This window comes from Cygnus atratus, chromosome Z, assembly GCF_013377495.2.
Source record: "Cygnus atratus isolate AKBS03 ecotype Queensland, Australia chromosome Z, CAtr_DNAZoo_HiC_assembly, whole genome shotgun sequence".
NCBI lineage: Eukaryota > Metazoa > Chordata > Aves > Anseriformes > Anatidae > Cygnus > Cygnus atratus.
Window position 1 is genome coordinate 45,329,334 of NC_066396.1, and position 18,378 is coordinate 45,347,711.

Sequence of the window (18,378 nt, forward strand, 5' to 3'; positions counted from 1 at the left end):
CACCTCTGTCTGGGCCTGGTGCCGCCATCACAGCCCAGCAGCCTCTACAGGGGTGCCTGCCCTGCCCTGTGTTCCCCTCAGTCGCGGGGAGGGGGGGGGGGCATGACAAGCACCATTGACATTCACATAGATACAATTTCATTTATTTTATTTTATTTTTTTATGGCCTGGGGAGCTCTAGGCCCATTGAACTTTAAACACTGACTGTGCTGCTGCTGTAAATTGCTGTGCTTCTGGTAATTGGTCAATAAAAATTGATGCCTTGCAGCAGCATAGCAATTCTTTTTTTTTTTTTTTTTTTGTTTTTTCCTTCCTGCTAAAAAAGCGTCATTATTGTAAACTACATGGAGTAAAATTCAAGCTTAAAAGGAACGATTATTTTTTTTCTTTTTGCAAACTAATTGTCCAGAGTGGATATTTCTACTTTAATATCCAAACATCACCTGTATTTAAATACCAAAGTGTAACTTTTCTGAAAGAACAACCTCTTCCTAAGAGCAGAGAAAAAATCACTTTGAAATGAAAATCCCCCACGACTAGCACTTAGAAATCGTTGCTTGAATCTTGAAAAGATAAATTTGAAAATATAGTTTTAAAAAATGCTGAAAAAGTACACCATGAAAGGAGTCTGCATGCCTGTACCTCGACACTCACAACAATATTTGGGGTGGGGCTGCAGACACCCCTACCAGACAGAATACCTCTGCTAAATGCAGATTTCCATACAACGCCAGCCCAAAGTTTGGCTTACAAATTTACAGGTCAGGTGTAACCAATGGGAAATGCACTCACTCCTGAGCAAGTCAGGCACCTACTTCCTCTGGTCTCAGCTACAGTAAGAAAACCTCACGGATTTAATTTCTGATAGTCCTATCTTGCTGGCATATCAGCTGCAATACTAGCTGGGAAGTGCAGCACTGCTTAGGAACTTCTGTAACTTGCAGCATTTACCAAAGCACCTCCAGAAAACTTGCCAAAGGAGAAAACCTACAGAGTAATGCTGTGGGTTAAGAAGTGAATAAACTGGCCCCGAAGGAAAGTAAGTCTGGAGAAACAAATGTGCTGATACCCCACATGGATGCAACACATTCACAGACGGGCAGTCCTGGAAAAGTGTTCAAGCAGACTCCTTGGGGCAGAAGGAGCATGGGGATCCCACAGCTCCCCTGTACCTGTCCCCACCATTGCATTCCTGCCCGTGCCGTGTCAAAACGTGTTTGCGTGAACCCGAGACTGCAGCGGGTATGCTAGCCCACCTACAGAAAAATAATAATTCAAAAAAAAAAAAAAAAGCTGCTTTGCTGGTTTACTTCCCTCTGCCCTGAAAATGAGCTCTAACATGCGCATGGGGGGAAGGTCTGAGGGCCCATGAGGAAGCAAAAAGGAGAACTGAGAGGATATGATATCTAGGGATTGTGTTTAAACCGGCACTGGTAGATGAAACACATGTCAAACTACAGCCCTGAGCTATAATTTCACACTACTTCTAAACTGATTTAATGGCTAGCTGCCACCAGGTTTCTTACAAGGGAAAGTTTTCTTTTGGGTTAGATCGCTGAACCAGCCAGCCCACTGTGGGTTAGCAGTAGCCATACACTGCCATGATTTTTCCCTCAACGGCATCTGTCCTTTAGATCCACTCTAATTTTTGACTAAGATTGAGCTCTCGGTGCACACAAACAGCATTCACATTGAGGTCTGGGCAGAATGGCTGCAGCACTCAGACTGGCATGCTACCCTCTTGCATGCCAACTTCTTCACATAAGCTTTACATCACTTTTGAAAATATAAAAGCAATACAGAAAGAGTAGTCCCAAATCCTCAAAAGAAAGAACAAAAAATATAAAGAAAGAAATACATTTGAATAAGTCAAAAGCCTAAAATAATCTAGCATTCTTCTCCAAAACAAGATTTGGAGCACATGAATCACTTGTTTCCTCAGTGGTCCTACTTTTACTGAAATTTTTCAGCAGTTTTTGCGAAAATATCCAGCAAAAATAAGAATTCATCTCTTCAGTGAACAACGTGCATGTGGCCTTTTGAATTGCTGTTAGTATTCAGTTCTGCACTGGTATGTTTGGATCGTGTTAATTGTAGCTATTCTTAAAACACCTGAAAGAATTTAGCAAGAAACTCAAGTTTAATGACTGTACAGAACTGCCTCACAATAAGAGCAGCGTGTGTCAAATTCCAATATCCTGACAAGCTGTCCCTTCTAGTGCACTACTAACAATCGCTCCCTATTATGTAAACAGCAGGCTCCATCTTTTTAAAGTGTTTCCTACAAGGAGATTTTAGAAATAAGCTGCACAGTTTTCTCCCATGCGTGTATTTACCTTTCTACTGGCTAACCAGCCTGATACCATACAAATGGTAAATTACTCACCATGTCTATTTTCACCCGGTGTTCTGTTTTGTTTTTTTTTTTTGGCAAACACATTCCCAGTTCTGTTTACAGTAACCAAGGATTAATGTGTTAATTTTTGAACATGAGTAACACAGAGAGACAAGAATTTCTTCATTAAGGATCCACTTGCAGGACCAGGGTTTATACATAAAATACGCTGGAGCAGCAGTAAACTTATTTCAATAGGACTCCACAAAGGTTTGGGCTGCAGGAGAAAGGTTTCCATTTTAATATTTTTATGCTTCGTTTGTTAACTTTTCAGTATCTCATTTACATGTAATGTATTCGAGTACATCCAGATTCTTGCAAATTTCTGATAAAAGGTCATCATAAAATTATCATAAACTAGAGCAGATCTTTCTAATCGTCTTTCAGAAGAATGAGAAAGCAGGGCTTACTGCCTTCCAGGCTGCATCTGCACTGCAATTAGGAGATATGACTGCAGTACATTAGATGTACTTCAATTACATTTAATTTTGTTTGCCTCAAATAACAAAACAGTTAAAATACAGAAACATGGACTTCACTGTCGGCAATTAATTTGAGTAAGCATCCAGTGTACAAAATGAGCCTGTAGACCCCTAACTGAGGACTATGTTTCCACAGCTTTGCTACTGCTAGTACAAAAACTACTGAGATTAAAGCTAGCACAAGCGTGTCTACACAAGCTATAATAATCACACGTCTGATTCCAGTGTGCATAGAAAGAAATGCATTTTGCTTGTTTTTCAGACCTACAGTGTTCTGTGGAAGCATGCCTACAGAAAACTGAGAGCTGCCACTTCATAATCATATTCACGTGAATACAGAGATGACAAAATAATCTCCTTGCCTTTACTCTCAATAAGCCTGATGCTTCTACGGATCTGCTGTAAAGGCCTTAGAGAAAGAAATTTCAGTAATTTAAGAGGCAACTAAACACCAGACAGGCACTCGCTACAGGACAAGTCATACAAACAGCAAAGGTTATTTCAAAAAAAAAAGAAAAACTCTGCATTGCTATTGTTGAACAGATGCCTCAAGATGAGAAATTCAGGGGAGGCTGACAGTACAACAAAATACCAAGTTAGTCTGTTTTGAATTACCAGGAATGCAACCAGAGAGTTATTTACTATTGTAACAGAAGTGCATTTCTAAATCCAGGGTTAGTGCCTCGCATTTTGTTATGTTGGATTTAAAGACCCCAAAATAACAGGAAGACACAAGAGAAAACAAAAGACAAATTCTGTTGCAATATCGAGATGATGAGCAAAATTGTAGAACATTTTCTTTTTAGTCATCCTATCCTTGGAAAGATTCATTCACTCATCTTTAAAGCGTACTTCAAATTTAAGTGATGATACTGTTGGCAATAACAACAATAGCTTGGCCTTCTGAAAAAGAAAATGAAGACACGGTAAAGGAACTTTTTATTTAACCTCAAACCATGAAAAAATATTTTCAGGGCCTCATCATGACCGACCAACAACACTGTGATGCTTCTATGATTTCCTTAAACATAGTCCTTGTGCTCTGCTGCTCAGATGATTTACAAGACTACATTACATATGTTCACGCACTTTCAGTACTGGATTAGATACTGAAAGCCTTAGACCTGCGTTTAAAATCTTAATTTTGAGACAGGCTCACCAGTAAGTGAGGTTATATTGATAAAAGATTAAATACAGCTGTTGTACTGAGAGACTTGTATAATGAAAACTAATTAAAAGTATTTTGAAAATTCCCCCTAAATTGTTTTCAGCATGCCAAAAAAAATGTTTTCTTCAAAATACACAAGATTTATAGTGTCAAGCCAGCAACAGGGGAAAGAAAAAGCAAAACCCTTGGACTCCATGGTTTCAAAGACAGAAACAAATAGAAAAAAAAATCAACCCACCTACCTATAAACATATTAAACGAAATGCTGTTTCACAAAACTCCATGTGACAGCGTAAGAAAGATGATTCTCAATTAAAGAAAAAAAAAAAAGGCATATATGGCACAGCTTAGAGCATTCTTTCCAGAGTTAGTTCCTCATTGTAACCAACTGTATACCCATTTAGCAGGAGGACACACAAACATCAAGAAACGTCCTACGACGCAGTATCATTAAAACGTATTCATAGTTACTTTATTTTGGAATTAACTACCGGAGAGAGGTGAGAGAGAAACACACATCTTTTACCCAAAGTTTATGCCTTTTAATTACACATCTTCTCTAAGATGCTACTTGTAAAAATCAGAGAAGAAAATACTAGCTTTTGAGCTTCTCAAGGAGAACGGTTACATTTTCTTTAAGTCACATAAACTGCATCTTTCAGAGATCAGAAGGATATGGGAATATGCTTCCAATAAACAGAAGCACATTCAGTACCAGCAAATTGAATTCATACCAGCCAGCCTCATGCATTAGTTGACAAAGACAAAATGCTAAAATTTACCATGTAGCTTAACAGACCAAAATAAACAGTATTTTAGAAGCACAGCTTTTCTGAACTACTCTTAGTAGCAAAGAAAAATATTTAGATGACCCTGACATATGGTTGATAGGTACGATTCATTGGAAAATACAGAAACACAGTAATTATTTTATTATTTTGCATAAAAAAATCCACGCATTTGATGGATTACAAACTCTGTTATGTATCAGAGCAAATGTAATATCAGGCAAGGAAAGATCCATAAATCTTTACAGCTATTTGGGTTGTTTTGTGCTCTTGTCTTCAGCAAAGATGAAAATGAGAGCAGCCTGCAATGTTCTTAATGAGTTAGGAAGTGTTTTTGTAAGCAGATAAGCTAATGCAGGTATTTTAGCCTTTACAGGTGCTGAAATATTTACCAGTAGGTCCAATTGCAAAAGTAGGGCCTTAAGCTTTAATCTTCCTCCAGTCCAGAACTATTAATTCATTTCTCAGAACTTCATTACGAGAAGGCAGAACTGACAGTTCAAGACCTGAAACAACTTTTAAAGCAGCTGAATGAAAAGGCAAGCCTGAGGGCTCATTCTTTTAGGGTTTCTCTATTAAAAAAAAATAAGTATGTCATACCAGTGCAATGAAGATTAGGCTGTAATTGTTCCATTATTAGAAGCTTGTAAACAGCAGCCACCATGAGCAGTGAGATCAAGGCAAAATGAAATATTATTAAATATAAGAACCTACTGCATTTAATTGAGTTTGCTAAACTGTGCGCTGCCGTGAATGTCGAAATCCCACTGAAAAACACAAGTCAAATCCCAGGTGCCGAGCTGTATTATTTGAACAAGTGAACATTTCTTCGGAAGAGAAAACACAGTCATTTGATGGGCCTATTCGGTGCCAGGAGTGTATCAACAGACCCAAGCAACTGCTGCGTAAGAGCGGCTGGAGAGACCTGTTTGCTAGAGAGCTGGGCTGGACAGGGCTGCACAGTGTTCTAGTGAGCGAAATCACTGATATCAGGCGGGCATCACCTGCCAAATTGCAGGTTTCTACATTTAACCCTAGAGCTGCACCACTGTAATTTTCGATATGAAGGGTCACAGCCGAGATGTTACAGAGAAATGCGGGCTCGGAGCTGTGTGTCATTACAGACCTCGGTGTAAGCACACCGTTGCGTCCCTCTGTGCAGATCAGGCACAAAACGCTCTCTTTTAGGCTGGGGCAGTTTTATTCCACGGCAGTATCGGAGCCTTTTAAAGAGAGGCACTCGGCGTGCCTTGGGGATTCACATCCTTCCCGCACCACCCTGCCCGACTCCCAGAACACTGGCAGGGTATCGGGACTTCCTCGGCACGCTGCTGTTAGGAGACACACCGGTCTGACTGAACCACCCTGCCCTCAGCGAGGACGGGACCGGTGCCTTTTGTCCCCGTTTGCCCCCCACACGTCTGTGCTGCCGGAGACGGGAGGCGAGCGGGGCTTACTTCGCGTTCCCCCCAGAAGTAACTAACGCCGTCGTCGGAGCCGACACGGCACCGGCGGTTCATTTTTGGGGGGGTTCTTTTCCCCCCAAAACCCGCGTTTTGCGGTGCGTTCCCCTCTGCCCCCCCCCACCCCCCCCACCAGCGCTGCCAACAAAGTTCCCGGGGCCGGGCAGCGGCTCCGCGCCCCGCGGGCAACTTTCGGCCCGGACGCCCCCCCCCCCCCGCCGCCCCGCCGCCCCCGGCACGCCCCTCACCGGCGATCTTCACGCAGTTCTCGGTCCCGGCGGGGGGTGGCGGCGGCGGCGGCTGCCCTCGCCGCTCCGCCTCGCCCCCCGCCGCCCTCGCCGCCGCGCTCCGAGTTCTCTTCAGAGCCGGCGGCGCCGGGGCGGCGCGGCGCCGGGCCTCGGCCCAGCTCTTCCGCTTCATGGCGGAGGCGGCCGCGCCGCTACGGTGGGGGCGAGGCGGCGCGGATCATCCCCGCCGCTCCCCGCGGGGATCGCGATGCCGCGGGGGAGGAGGGACCCCGCGGCGGCGGCGGCGGCTGACGCGGCTCCCCGGACACCGCCCCCTCCCGCCGCCCCGTGCACCGACGGGCCCCCCCCCCGCCCCGCCGCGGCGGCGGCGGCTCCCGGCCGCCCCCCCGCCTCGCCCCCCGCCTCTGCCGCTGATTGGGCCGGGTCCGCGTGGCGTCACCGGCGCGGAGCGGTGCGGGCTGTGACGTCATAGGGGCCGCCGTAACAGGTGGGCCCGGGGACGGGCGGGGAGGGCTGGGACCGGAGCCGGGACGGGACGGGACGGGACGGGGCCGGGCGGCCTCGCCTCGCCTCGCCTCGCCTCGCCTCGCCTCACAGCACAGCCTTGCCACACGCAGGGCCAGCGGTGATCCGTCTCCCGCCTTCCGCTGCCGAACTTTGCAAAAACACTTTTTTAACACTTTTTTAATAAAAAAATTGTAAAAACACTTTTTTTTTGTAAAAACACTTTTTTTTTTTTTTTTTTTTGCAAAGCCACTTCGTTTTGGTAGAGGCACTTTCTGCAAAAACTTCTTTTGTAGAAACACTTTATTTAAAAAAAAAAAAAACACTTTTTTTTGGTATACTTTTTTGTAACACACCCCCTTTTTTTTTACACTTTTTTCTTTTTTTTTAAAAAAAAAAAACACTTTTAAAATACATTTTCTTAATCACATAGCAGACCTGGCATCGTGCTGCTGCCTTCCCCTGCCAGCACAGACGGTCACCATGCACCGATGTCCCACCAGTGGTGTGGGCTCCCACCGTGGTCTGGCGAACCCACGGCTGGCGCCTTAATTATGGCTGCTTTCCTAATGAGTCCTCCTCTGTCGTTTCCCCTCTTTTTGCTGCTCTTCAAGTTGTGAGCCTTGGGGAAGAACGGGTGGGTTGTGCCGGGGTAGCGCGGAGGCCGTGGGACAGCTTCTGGCAGCGCTGAGATTGGGTGGCTTTAAGAAACGGAGCAAGTTACACCTTCATTCATTCTGATCCCTGTTAAGAGTCCTCACTTTTAGCTGTCATTTGTTTATATCGTGTTTTTTTTTGTTTGTTTTTTTAACTCGCCAAACGCGTACTTTAAAATCGAAAGCATGGGGAAAGGTGAAAGTGAAATGACTGGAAAACAAAAGTAGAGCTGGAAACGGTGTCCTTGGCAGGGACGATCGGACAAATGAATGAGTGTGGGAGCACTGCTGATAAACTGGGTGTTCTTTTACTTCCCAAATATGTTTAAATCCCTGCATTTCTCACCTTCATTTTGCACACACAGACTGGGGCTTCCATCTCGCTTCCCGACGCTTTGCCCTCCTGCGAGCCTTGGCTGTCGGACAGGCGCCGGCCGCTGTCTGCTGTGCCACCTTCCGAGGAAGCCTCCGGGCCGCTCTGCAAGAGCCAGGGTTCAAAGTCTGTGCACGGCTGCTGACAGCCCTGTTCTGAGCGCCCTTTAGTCAGAGCAGGGAACCCAGTGCAGCATTTTTACATCACTAACATCCTCTTGTTAAACACGCACTGTCCAAATGCGTATGTAATTAATAAGGGGCTAAGGGATAGCACCTTCTGGTGTAATTACATTGCTCCCCATCACTATTTTTCTTAAGCCTTTTATTTTTCATCAAGGGGCGCTGCATTTAATTTCAAGTGATCTTAATGGTGTAGAGAGCTCTCAGAAGTTTGCTCTGGGCCTGCCTTAATGGATGCAGACACAAAACTCGGTGTTTGACATACCACTTTTAGAATTGTGTTAGTGTTAAGACTGGTGAGATTCTGCAGGTGAGATATGTGTGAGGAGTGGCAGTGTACAGTGAAGGCCAAAGATCAGAAACTGCAGAGGAGGATATGCTCCTCCATAAATCTCAGAGATTTTTATTTTGAAATTGCTAAAACGTGGCTCATGCCTCAAAAGAGGGCAAATTCTACTTTAATGAAAACAATAGATTCTGAACATAAGCGTTTCTAGAAAAAGAGATCATACAAAATCTGATAGAACCACAAACTAAAATGTCCTCAGCTCAGCTGTCTATGACAGAAATAACCAAGGATGGTTTTTCAGAGACCTCTTGCTCTGACAGAAAATATATACGTACACAGGAGAATGTACTGCTGCAAATATTCATAAAAATAAACAACCATGACCTACTCCAAAACTGACAATCTGACAAGAATCAGGTTTAAGATCCCCCTCTCCCTGTTTTTCCAGACCCACCTTTTTGTATTACACAAAACAACTGCAGACAACAGATGATATATATAAAATATTTATTTAAAACTATTAAATGTATTTCATAAAGTCCAACCTTGCCAGATGCAAAAATAGTTATCGGCTTAGATCCCACTGTTTGCAACAGTGAGCTTCCAAAGTATATTTTAAATACAAGATTGCCACACAGTGCTGGAGGTTTGAAAACCACTGAGAAGTTCTGGGTTGAAAGCTGATGTGATTTAGCGAAAGGCAAGAATCCCAAGTTCTTCCCGAGCAAAACCACATTTTAGTTTAGTGCATCCCGAAGGAAGATTTTTTAAATGTGTTAGCAAGATTGTTACATGAGAAAATAATAAGCTGTAGGAATTTTTGCAATAAGTCTCAGTTGCGTTCTAGTTTTTGTTATTTTACATGCAATGGAAGTAGCACTTCAGTATCTGTCTTCAGTGCCAGGTAGTTTATTCTGTGCTCTGATAGTCTAGATATGGTTTCAGATGTCCCATAAAGATGCAAGAGTAGTGATGCTGGTGGGAATTCACTGGAGCGTTGTTCTTGTAGAGCAGAAATGAAAAATGACACATTTTCTCTGCGTCATACGTCAATAATCTGGGGTTTGTTTGTAAAATTTACTGTTTTAACTCCTGCCAGTTGCAAAACTGTGTTAATTGGAACATGATCCAACCTGTTTTTATCAAGGTGCAAAAAATGAACTTCATTACCTGGAATGGAATGAGAATAAACATGTAAATAGTTGAATACTATACTTATTTAAGGACATAAGTGAATCACAGAAGCATTCTGATTTCCCACAAGCTCTTGTACAGATGTGTGCTAGCTGTAGGTTGCACAATACACTGTATTTTAAATTACGGATTTTTAAAATTAAGTTGTAGAAATATGGGGCACTGAGGCATCTAACTGAATTAAATCTGCTGTAGCATGGTGCTTCCTAATGATTTGAGGAGATTACTTTTTCATGTGTTAGCCCCACTTCATGATTTATTCCTCTATTAAAAACACATTAAATGCCTAGAATCAAATCAAAAGCAGAATGTGGGTGCACAACACAATGTCAAAACAAAAATAAAATAAAATAAAATAAAATAAAATAAAATAAAACTTCAAGCCAGTTGTTCCATTAGGGCCACTATCAGCTTTGTGCCATCTCTGCAGGAGGTGGAATTGCACAATGGCACCTCCACGGGTTCCTTCAGCTAGCAGAATCTCACAGACTACATTACACTATCCTTGGGAGTCCACAGGGACAGCAGCTGAGATGGCAGCACTAAAGCAAACAGCAGAAGGAAGACTGCATTTGTTTCTCAGACAAAATAAATGGGCTCACCTGGGCCTAAAATCAGAGTTCCTCCCTGCTGAGCGGGGTCTCCTTGAAAGTCAAAAGCTGGGCCAGTCATTGCTCTCCACATACTCTTAATACTTCCCAAGAGCACGCTTGATTTTACGTGAGGGCTCTGCACTAAACAAAACAGCAAAGTACTTGTTACCTAGACATACAAAAATAGCTAGAAAGAACAACAAAATCAAACTGTTGCTGTGAATAGTTTCCTGACTACTGAAGAAATGGGATGTGTTCTGCCAATGTACAGCTTACAAGAGATGGTCTGGTGAGCCACTCCCTTCCTATTTACATTGCGATCATGGTATTTTATCAGAGCATTCTTGTTCTGTGAGTCAATTCAATGTGAGAAAAATTTTCTTACCTGATAAGTTATTACCTTCACCTCTTTTCATGCGAAGTGTTTTATAAATTTCCCTTTGTGGATCTACATACATTTCATGCGTATACCCAGTTAAACTGCAAAAGGGCTGTAAAATATGTATATACGAAAAAAAAAATATTTTTAAGGTTAGGATTAGTTAGGATCTACTGACAGTGGAAAAAATAGTTACGCGCCCCCAATTTTAAAACCTGTGACTTTGTCATGTTAAATGAAAGTAAAAGCCAAAAATTTTTAGCCCTAGAGCTTTTAGTAAAACAAAGCTCCCAGTGAAATCTGGAAAATATTTTTCCTTAACAAGTCTCAGTGGATTTTAAAACGAAAGCTTTAGTTACTTGCTTTATTCATGAACTACCAATTGCTTCATGACCTGGTTTTCTGTGGTTGCAAATGACCGTCTTTTCACTCTGAGCAAAATCCCTCAATGCAGATCATTAAGACACAATAGAATACACAATTTATTTAATGACTACCTTATTTACCTTGATGTGATGATAAGATGACTGTCCAATAACGATAAGCCTCACATTCGCTTCCTAGAACAGAACACAGGTATTGAAACTGAAAAGAGGAACTTGGTGTTTCCGCACGGCTGCAAAGCATTAGCAGTCTGGTGTTCTGTGATAATGATCACGGTGTACTGAGTTAAAATTATTTGAAATTAACATCACTGACGTATTTGGAACACACTCTTTGTCACCCACAGTTAGCAGCTACATAAATTTATTAAGTGGTAAATTACGTTTTAAAGATAACTTTTAAGTTACAGGTATGTAAACTTTATGTTTTTTGTAGCATTAGTAGCATCATCTTTTCTATTGATTGCAACCTGCTTATGATTTTGGAAATGCAAAATTTCAATGCAGTTACACCTGCATCTAAAGAAGCAGCATGCAAACACTGATGTACAAACAAGTACATCTGTGATTTTCATATACCGATGACCCTTAATATATATAACTTCAATCAACATGTAGTGCTGCCTTTTGCAGGTGCAACGTTAAGCCTGAGCCTAATACAGGTCAAAACTTTATATAGATACCAATAAGACATTTAATAAAGTATCAGATGTTGCTGTTGTTGTGTTGTTTGTTTGTTTGTTTGTTTTAATATTGGGTATAACGCTTGCCTATCCCAAACAGAATCATTTTGTTTGTTGGGAAAAGAAGCCCTCCCCTAAAAATAAAATAGTCTTCTTAAAAAAAAAAAAAAAGAAGGATTTGATTTTCCATATGTATATCTTCAAGCAGCCAAATTAAGATGTCATTCTGAGTAATGCTAATTGAACAGTTTAGAAAAATCTGTCCTGAGGAGGCGAGCTGCCAAAGAAATTACCCCTCTTCATCCCCAAGCTCTTAGTCCATCTAAGGACTGCTGTCAGCGTGGAGCTGGGTCTCTGTCACCTGCTGTGCTGCTGTTGGAAACAAAATATGTCAGACTTGCAATCGGCAGCCTAGAAGAGACAGTTTGATCTCCCTCGTTTAGCAGGGGACCATTGTCTTTCTCTTGTATCTTCTAGCACCTGACAAATACCAGTCCACAGCAAGTCCTGTCCATTCCATTTCTCCTTTCTGTCACTCTCTAACTCCTATTTGTGCAGCTGACTGGTGGACAGGTCACACAACTGATGCAGCTTACAATTAAAAAAAAAATAAAAATCACAGAAGAGAGACTATTTGTAATCTGAATCACTTTTCTGATCTCGTTCCGTGCACAACCAGCATTCAGCTGTAGCAGCATAATGGGATGGGCAGTAGTCAGTGGTCAGAGTAGACAGCTGCCGGGGCAATGCTAATACCAAAAGAAATGCCTGTCAAATGTTGTCTAATTGTTTGGGTAGAAAAAACAACATCAAGCTAACAGTGCAAAGAGAAATAATGCTGCTGCAACAGAGCATGCAGTGCAATAAATCCCTGTCTCCCAGGCAGATGCATTATGGCAAATGTAGCAAAGAAGGAAAGCACTAACTTACTCCTGAGCTTTTGTCTGATTCCTTGCAGGTTTAAGCCTCGTGCAAGCCCGGTGCAGGAGACAACTGATCAGCTGGGCTGCAGCAACCCCCCATACAAACACGTACATGGGGTGTTGTACTTACTTGTAAGTAACTTCTGGGGACTTTTGCCAGGTCTTCCACATACTCCTTACAGGTGTAACACAAAAAACTCTGCAACACAGCCAGTTGGATGTGTCACAAACGGACGTTATTGCACAGCAATGAAGCACCTCATTCTGACTTCGGCACAAACTGTTTTGGAGGTGACCAGGAACTGGGAACACGACATAAAAGTTCACTGCAGTCACCAAACGTGGGTTAGGCTCCTGGTTTCACCCCAGCCTCAACAAGCACACCGGGCGTGGGGCCTTGCTAGTGTTTTTATCCCTAGGAACGTAAGAGCCGGCTTGTCAGCTGGGAAATCAGGGAATGGCATCCTTGCTTCCCTAAGGACAGGGCTGAAGAACTGTTTGGTCTGGGATGAAAACTGCATCGCTTTGCCAAAGTGCGGGGGGCTCTGCTGCCTGTTTTCCTCCCTCCCTGCAAGCTCCCACCCTCTCGAGTGACTCCCCCGGGGCCTGAGGCGTGCGGGCCCGCCCTGCCCGTCGCTCCCTGCTCACCCTCACGAACACCACGATGGCCTTCTGCTCCCCGTACAGGGCGGCGAAGGGCACCCTCCGCCCCTCGCCGTCCGCCACCAGGCAGCGGGACGCCTCCCGCAGCTCCGCGGCCTCCGGGCGGGGCGCGGCGGACGCCCTGCGGACCTGCTCCGTGACGGGGGGGGCCGGCTGCGAGGACATGGCCGACAACGCCGCCGTCCCGTACCCGGCCCGACCTGGCCCGGCCTTCCCGCAGGCGGGGAGGGAAAGGCGGAGCCGGTCGGGGGAAGCGCCGGGGTCGGGTGGGAGGGCATCGCCTGGGCCCTGCGCCCGGAGCTGGCTGGGGATGAAGGAAGAGTCGGGGAGGTTGGGGCCTCCGAGGGGACGGGGAGGGAGATCAGCTGCCAGATCCCTGCCTGCCAGCGGGGGCATGTGCGGAAAACACTGCAGCTCCCAGGAGTGGTGGGTGAAGGGAGGCAGCGCCGCACCGCCTCCGGTTCGGGGCACCCTGTGCAGGGTGGTGGTGTCGGAGGACTGTGAGCGAGCCGGAAACTTCTGTTTTCCGGGAACTGTCGAGCTACAGCACAGAAAGTGCAGACCCTGGTTCCTCGCTGAAGTAAGAGAGACAAAACTCGGCTGGACTCCGGCAGGTGACCTGCAGAGGATGGAAAGCGCACAGAGATGAGTGAACTCAACAGTCGTGAAAAAAGAACACCACCAGTCCTGAGGAGTAGCCAGGTCTCTTGGACGGTTGTGTTAGCTGGCACTTTATGAGGAGGACTGCACCTTCATTTTCACAGAGGGCAGAAAGGAAGAAGTGCCAGAGGGAATACAGCTGGAGCGAATAGGACCGGGACATCGCTGGGAGTTTTGTCCTTTATGAAGCCCCCTGATGGTGTTCATCCCAGAGTATCTTGGCAGACTTCCACAGTGTCTGTAGTGTTAGTGTCACATAAACTCCTGTATGTTTATGTAAACTCATGAAACTTTGGATTAAGCCCATTGCTTTTATACTACCAGGAGAGAGTGCACAGAACAGGTTAATCCCTTCACCACATCAGTCTTTTGACTACACAGACTAGTGCTATGCTGCCCTCAATCTTCTGTTTCCTAGATTAAGCAACCTCTCCCCCCACCCCTTTTTTTGTTCTACAATGTCTTCTTATACACCATTTCTAGAATAAATGTTTTGTATTTTCCTCTTGCCTTTCTAGATGGTTTCTGTCGTGCCTGAAGTTCAGTGCCTGAAACTAGAAACAGTGTTTAAGTGTTAGCTTTAGTCCATGTGTTGGGCCTGTACATCTCTTTAAATATGCTGGCATTGTGGTTGTGCAACAGCATTATATTATTGACTTACTTTCGGCCTGAGAACCACTATAACCCCCAGCTGCTCAGCTCCAGACCTTCCCTAGATGAGAGTGCATTATCACCACTTCTCATAGGATAGTTGGTGGAAGAAATTCTCTCCACCTTCACAATGTCTGAAAAGTCAGACGAGCTCTGTATAAAACCTTTACCTAGGATGATATAACATAGCTGGTCCCCCAGCTGGGATACTTCCTAACTGTTTTAAAATTGTTGTCAAAAAGTACTTAAGGACGCATAAGGTGCTTTATGCCAAGTTAACAATAATGACAAGTCAGCTCTAGTTCGTAAACAACAACATGAGGGAAAGTGATACCTGGCTGATGTAGCTGCTAACAAGTTTCTGGCACATACCTGCAGGTAAAACTGTCCAGCTGCTGGTACAACCCTCTTGTTTAAGTAATAAAATTATATTTCATGGTATAGATCCCACTGGTGTCTTTGCTAGGGTAAATGTTATTGTCATCATAATACTTTGCTAAGACAGCAAATCACTGTTTGAATGTTAGTAAAGCACTTCTTGCATATTTGCTTATGGCAGTTTACCTCAAGGACTAATCTTGCAGTCCAGTATGCTCTCACAGTGAACTCAAATTGATACAGAATTTCTGAATGTTGTGAAATGTATGTTCTGTTAGATAAGGGTTTGAACAGTATTAATTCCCTGTTGCTGTTGTCAGACTCCTTTGTTCACTTAATGGTTACACATATTTTATGCTGTCAGTTGGAGCACTTCAGCCAGCGGCTCGTAAGCCAAATTTGGGCCGTGCTGCATCACTCTGGCTCTTCAAAAGCATTGATGTGGAGTGGCCTGCCCTTGACTACTGCAAGATGTATCAAAGCCGGGAGAACTGGTGACTTTTGACTTGCTTTGCTCTTTATCTTGAGAATGAAGTGGGCAGGCTGTGTTGTGGCTGCAGTAAAGCTGCTGGGTATCGCAGACTACGCTGTGCAGGGCACAGGGGCACAGCTCAGCTGTTGGTCAACAGCAGAGCTGGGAGCAGGGCCCTTGTGACTGCAGCTGGAAATCAGAGCCTGCAGAGGAGGCAGCGGTAGCCCTGCATAGGACCTGCTGCCAGTCCTGAGTAGGGTGCAAGTGGGGCTGAGCCCTCTGATGAAGAATTGGGCAGTGGGGTGTCACAAACTCACAGGACACTGTTCCAGCTCAGTCTGCGCATGGCTGGTCTTATGCCTAGACTCCAGAGAGGTCATTATCACTTGATTTTAAATTACATTTCTGAGGAGGCCAGCCCATCTGTTAGAGCTGGTAAACATTACTGCCTAAGATCTGCCTCCAGACTTTGCTCTTTTATGCAATTTGGATGCCTTAAACTAGCTGAGGAATCATGTCCTTAGCACATGGTTTCAGCATTGTGCTGCTGATGGCTAGCAGCTTTCACCCAAGGATATACTCTAAAGCATTCTCAAAAGCCCCTCAAATGGCGTGGTTCTGATTTTTAATGGAGTATGATAGAAGTGTTAGTAACTTACAAATACCAATTACCTCAATCCCCTGTTTTACAGAAAAAGAATGGGAACTGAGCACTACCATGTTCTCTGAAAGAGAAGGTACTCAAAATTAGCAGTCACTTTTGGAAGCTGAAGCTTAAAGTCATTCATTTAAGTATGCTTAACAAAAATAAAGATATAAATTCCAGTGACTTAGAAGGAAAGAAAGACTCTACATCCATTGACTTCAGATATTCTGGGCAATATGAACAGTCTACAAGTGCAGTCTACCAAAACTGTAAAGTCTGTCCACATGAGCTATGATTAGGGAGACTACTCTTCTCCTTTCTGCTCTTTTCTTTACATTTCTTAAATACAGAGGGGATGAAAAGCACACTCATCAGTGTTGTCTTATTTTTTCAGTAACTTAAGGAGAATTAATTAGTACATTGGCATTATTAATCATGATGTAGCATTCAAGATGCAAGTCACTTTCTTCACAGCAGTGCAATTTACAGTCGCAAAGAGAAATTTAGCTAAATATTTAATTAGCCAAGAGCTGGGTTGCTTTGTGTTGGGGATAGGAAATTCAGATTCCTACCATTTCAAGGGGAAGAAAAATAATTACACACAGATGTGGAATAATTTATTTGCTCTGTATTGGCTAGTAAAACAAAATACCAGCTGTAATTATGTAACCTGAATCCCTTTATTTATAACAGCTGTACAAAATATCTGACAAGACTGCTGTGGCCTATACAAGTAGCATGCCACACTGTTTAGTGTGTATTTGTAAAGCACCATGTTATGATCAATTTACTGCAAGATTGTTTATTGTTCTTGTTTATCTGAGTTTTATTAAGCTAGAGATGCTGTGGTTATTAATGATCTGCTGAAATAAATCAGCGCTTAGAATTCTAGAATGAAAGTATTATGCTAAGTGTTAACTAAGAATGCACTGATCTTAAACTTGTAATTAAAAAACAGCAAAGTGTGTAATGTCCTGCAGATAGGAGGCTTTTTCCTTTACAGCTGCCTTTCACTGTTTTGTTAGTGTAATGGTGTACTGGAGCACACTAGACTTCTTGGCATACAGTCATGGGACTAACTTTTAATCAGCTAGGAGAATCACTCGCAGTCATTTTTCAAACATTGGCTTCATCTCTATTTTTTTTTTCTTTCTGTTGAGTACTTTCTATCTTGTGACGTAGTTACTCTTTTATTTTCCTTACGTCCTCTCTTTTTCCCTTTTTAAAATTATTCAAGATTATTTGCAAGACTAGAGACTTGGCAAGTCTGCTTGCAGTGTCAGTGTGTGTTGTATACCAATTAACTGTTGTCTCACAAAACAAATATAATTAAAAATTTGCTGTAATAGTTTAGTGATCATACTTACACATGGAGAGAAAAAATGTTCTCCTGTTATGTTGGGCATATTTATTTTGTAATGCTAACCCTACAGGGAGTGGTATAACAACAAACTTTACTACAAAACAAAATGTAACCATTGTAGGTGAAATGCATAATACTTTGATTAATACATAGCTTCAAGGCATAAAGAGAGCCTTTAATGCATTTATTAAGAGCTCTTAATATATGATATATTTCTGTTTTGCAGCTACCTACTTTGTGTGCTGTAGATGAAAACCAGAGATGACCAACTATATCAAGAATAATAGTTTATATGCGTAGTTGCTGTTTTGTGGCTAAGTGCCACAAGTTTGAATGATTCTTTAAAGAACTCAGAGGAATCAAGTCTCTCGCCTGAAGAGATCACTACTTAAATAGATGAAACACAGGCAAAATGCAAATAAAAGGTATGCTATGATCCAAGCTGGCCAAACTGACTTGCCTTATATCTTGTTACCAATAAGGCTCTTAGAAAGTAAGCTAATTATCTTTAGTGTTTAAATTACTGTATAAGTTAGATCAGAGGATAGTGACATGAAGAATGAGAAGAAAAGCGGAGGTGATCACATGGAGTATTCATGCCAGATTAAGCATTGTTATTTAAGACTCTTGAACTGGTGTCTTACAAGGTAAACAAAAACTTTCTTGAAAACCCTAGATACTGTAGCTTTTTTTTTTTTTTTTTTTTTCAGAAAACATTTACTTTCAGCAGGAAAATCTTAAGCTGTTGCTCCCTGCCCCTTCCCCCCCTCCATCTTCTGCTCTTTGCTTCTATGCAGAAGCAGCATACCACAAGAAGGAGCATAACACAAGCAGGTTGTATT

The 18,378-nt window shown here is 43.2% G+C and overlaps 2 protein-coding genes across 6 annotated transcripts in view; both read right to left on the bottom strand.

Annotated features, from left to right (window-relative positions):
* CDC14B (cell division cycle 14B) overlaps positions 1–6,716 on the bottom strand; it is a 43,103-nt gene extending 36,387 nt beyond the window's left edge. For 3 of the 5 annotated variants that reach the window (XR_004781535.2, XM_035565247.2, XM_035565246.2), the window contains exon 1: positions 6,545–6,716. Coding sequence is in view for 2 of the 5 variants with exons in the window: in XM_035565247.2 (XP_035421140.1) it covers positions 6,545–6,716 (172 nt within the window). In the remaining 3 variants the exon portion in view is untranslated. The remainder of the gene's footprint in view (positions 1–6,544) is intronic. The other 2 variants (XM_035565244.2, XM_035565243.2) reach the window with 1 other exon arrangement.
* A 2,322-nt stretch (positions 6,717–9,038) lies between these two features.
* PRXL2C (peroxiredoxin like 2C) lies at positions 9,039–13,777 on the bottom strand. The gene is made up of 6 exons (XM_035565315.1): positions 13,352–13,777; positions 12,834–12,902; positions 11,221–11,274; positions 10,721–10,826; positions 10,345–10,476; positions 9,039–9,718 (listed from the first exon to the last, which is right to left on the bottom strand). Exons 1-6 carry the CDS (start codon positions 13,760–13,762, stop codon positions 9,591–9,593), a joined length of 900 nt encoding a protein of 299 aa, XP_035421208.1. The 5' UTR covers positions 13,763–13,777; the 3' UTR covers positions 9,039–9,590.
* Positions 13,778–18,378: the final 4,601 nt, after the last annotated feature.